At 42.3% G+C, this 2,500-nt stretch overlaps 1 protein-coding gene across 1 annotated transcript in view; it reads left to right on the plus strand.

Moving 5' to 3' along the window:
* LOC101848195 (kinesin-like protein KIF16B) overlaps positions 1 to 2,500 on the plus strand; it is a gene marked incomplete at its 5' end in the record, with an annotated part of 47,573 nt that overhangs the window by 38,924 nt on the left and 6,149 nt on the right. The window contains 2 exon segments of the mRNA XM_013081320.2: positions 9 to 154; positions 927 to 1,106. Of these exon segments, the coding sequence (XP_012936774.1) occupies positions 9 to 154; positions 927 to 1,106 (326 nt within the window).

Below are 2,500 nucleotides of genomic sequence, written 5' to 3' on the forward strand. Positions count from 1 at the left end.
CCCCCCAGGAGCTGGAAACCTTTAAGACAGAGCTAGAGTCAGCCAAGTCAGAGCTAGAGTCGCGACAGAGGAAGTTTGACGAGGAGAGAGAGGCTCAGCTGGACAAGCTGGAGTTTGAGAAACTGAAGCTGCTGGACATGGAGAGACAGGACAGGTACGGCCGGGCTCCGTAATCGGGGGTCGTACGCCACACAAATGTCATATCATCAGCGTTTTTTCACACTGGCCCAAATTATTCTCAGTCAGATTCCAGATAAAGCCTTTTTTAAAATAATAACGACATCAAGGGGAAATGTTACAGTATAGATTTACAATGTATATTGTAAAACACGTAGAGCTTGCTGTTGAACAGGAATTTGTGCTATGCAAATGCTATCTATTACTATTATATCTTTTTCATTATTTTCTTTCTTGTTTTCAATTGGAAAATTGTGAGTGCCTTGGTCATGATTTTCATATGGACATTCATTTTTTTTTCTTTCATTTTCTCAAAATTTCACAAAATGACATGTGCTTGTCAAATGACACTGATGTTATATTTATCATTATATTTATCATTATTATTATTATTATTGTTGTTAACATTATTGTTATTATTGTTGTTGTTATCACAATGACAATCTTTAATGATCTCGCAGGGAGAAATTTGTCTTGGTCGTTAACAATGGCAGTAGATGTTACAAAGGTTTGGTGCACTCACGTATATACGCACAACGAGACAGGACATGAGTAAAAATATACATGTCTCACGTGCTGGGACAACCCGCTCCGTAAAACACTCTCTCTCTCTCTCTCTCTCTCTCTCTCTCTCTCTCTCTCTCTCTCTCTCTCTCTCTCTCCTCTCTTTCTCTCTCTCTCTCTCTGTTGTTGTTATTATTGTTGTTGTTGTTACTTTTATTATTATTATTATGTGCTTCCCACATCAGAGTGAACAGCCTGGTGGAACAGGAAGTGAAGTGTCGACTGTTTGAGGAGAAGCTGGAGCGTGAGCGTCTACGTAAGGCGGAGCGTGAGCGAGAGAAGCAAGAGAGGGACCGGGAGATACAGAAACTCAAGTCTATGCACCAGAGGGAGATGAACCAGCTCAAGGCTAAACTAGAGGACGGGTACAGGCTTGTTGTTGTGTGGTGTTAATATTGTCGTGTGATGTAATTTTGTTGTTGTTTTGTGGTGTAATGATGTTGTTGTGTATTGCTTTTTCTTTTCTGGTAAATGTTTTACGGCGCTGGCAACTGCATATGGTCATATGAGTGTGTGGGACACATTAAACCTTTTCTGTGTTTTTAGGAATTTTTTATTTTGCCCAAGTGGCAGCCGGAGCCTGCTCTTATCAGTTTTAGGACCACCAAAGAATCTTTAACTTGCGCAATTTGCACACAGGACTTCCGATGTTTTTCGCCCTTATCCGAGAAGGCTAAGTGTTAGATCTTACCTGCCAAAAGATCAGGGGTGTGGCTGAAAGACAGCAGTAAGACAGAGCCAAAGAGCAGCACTAGAAAGGCTGCAGAAAGAGTCAAGAGCCTCGGCACGTATATGACCTTATTGTGTTGCAAGTGCTGTAAAATTCTTACTAAAACTTTAAAAAACCAGGTTTGATTGTGTGATGGTTTTGATGTGGTTCTTGTTGTTGCTGTGTAGTCTTGTGCTGGTGTTGATCGGTGTGTAGTTATTGCGCTGTGTAGTTGTTGTCATGGTTGGCATCGTTGTGGGTGTGCAGTGGTGTTGTCGTCATTCTTTGCCAGTGGTGTTATCGTCATTGTTTGTTTGCCAGTGGTGTTGTCGTCATTGTTTGTTTGCCAGTGGTGTTGTCGTCATTGTTTGTTTGCCAGTGGTGTTGTCGTCATTGTTTGCCAGTGGTGTTGTCGTCATTGTTTGTTTGCCAGTGGTGTTGTCGTCATTGTTTGTTTGCCAGTGGTGTTGTCATCATTGTTTGCCAGTGGTGTTGTCGTCATTGTTTGCCAGTGGTGTTGTTGAAGTGGTATGGCTTTGTGGTTGTGTTGACAGACTTGGTTGGGTGTTGTCTACGTGGATAGATTTATGTTCTTGTGGTTTACATTAGTTCGGGGGGAGGGGGGGTGACCGGTGTTATAGAGCTTTTTCTAGCTGTTTGAAAGTTTATCATGAAGGATCTATGTTTTTGGAACCTGTGTCTGTGGTGCAGTTGTTAACTGCTTTGCTGTTGCATGCAGGAGGTGTGAGTTCATTTCCGGTGTGGGGAGAATTTTTCATATAAAGTATCACTATCTTTCTGCTTGGATGTTGTATCCTTCTCATCCCCTGTTGGCCCAGACAACCATGATCACCCCCGGGGCTGTGCCAAGTGTCTTTAGGCCATTCCCAAAGGGGTGACATATCTCGTTCAAGCATAGTAGAATTGTAAATGGGCTGTCTCATGTCACGCTCATAACTGTACCTGATCTACAACAGGGAACTGCTGCCTTTTCTTTCCTGATCCTTACTATTGTCATTTTCCTCTACTTCTTTTGTATGTTTGTCACTC

The sequence above is a fragment of the Aplysia californica genome, unplaced genomic scaffold (assembly GCF_000002075.1).
Source record: "Aplysia californica isolate F4 #8 unplaced genomic scaffold, AplCal3.0 scaffold00126, whole genome shotgun sequence".
Lineage (NCBI taxonomy): Eukaryota > Metazoa > Mollusca > Gastropoda > Aplysiida > Aplysiidae > Aplysia > Aplysia californica.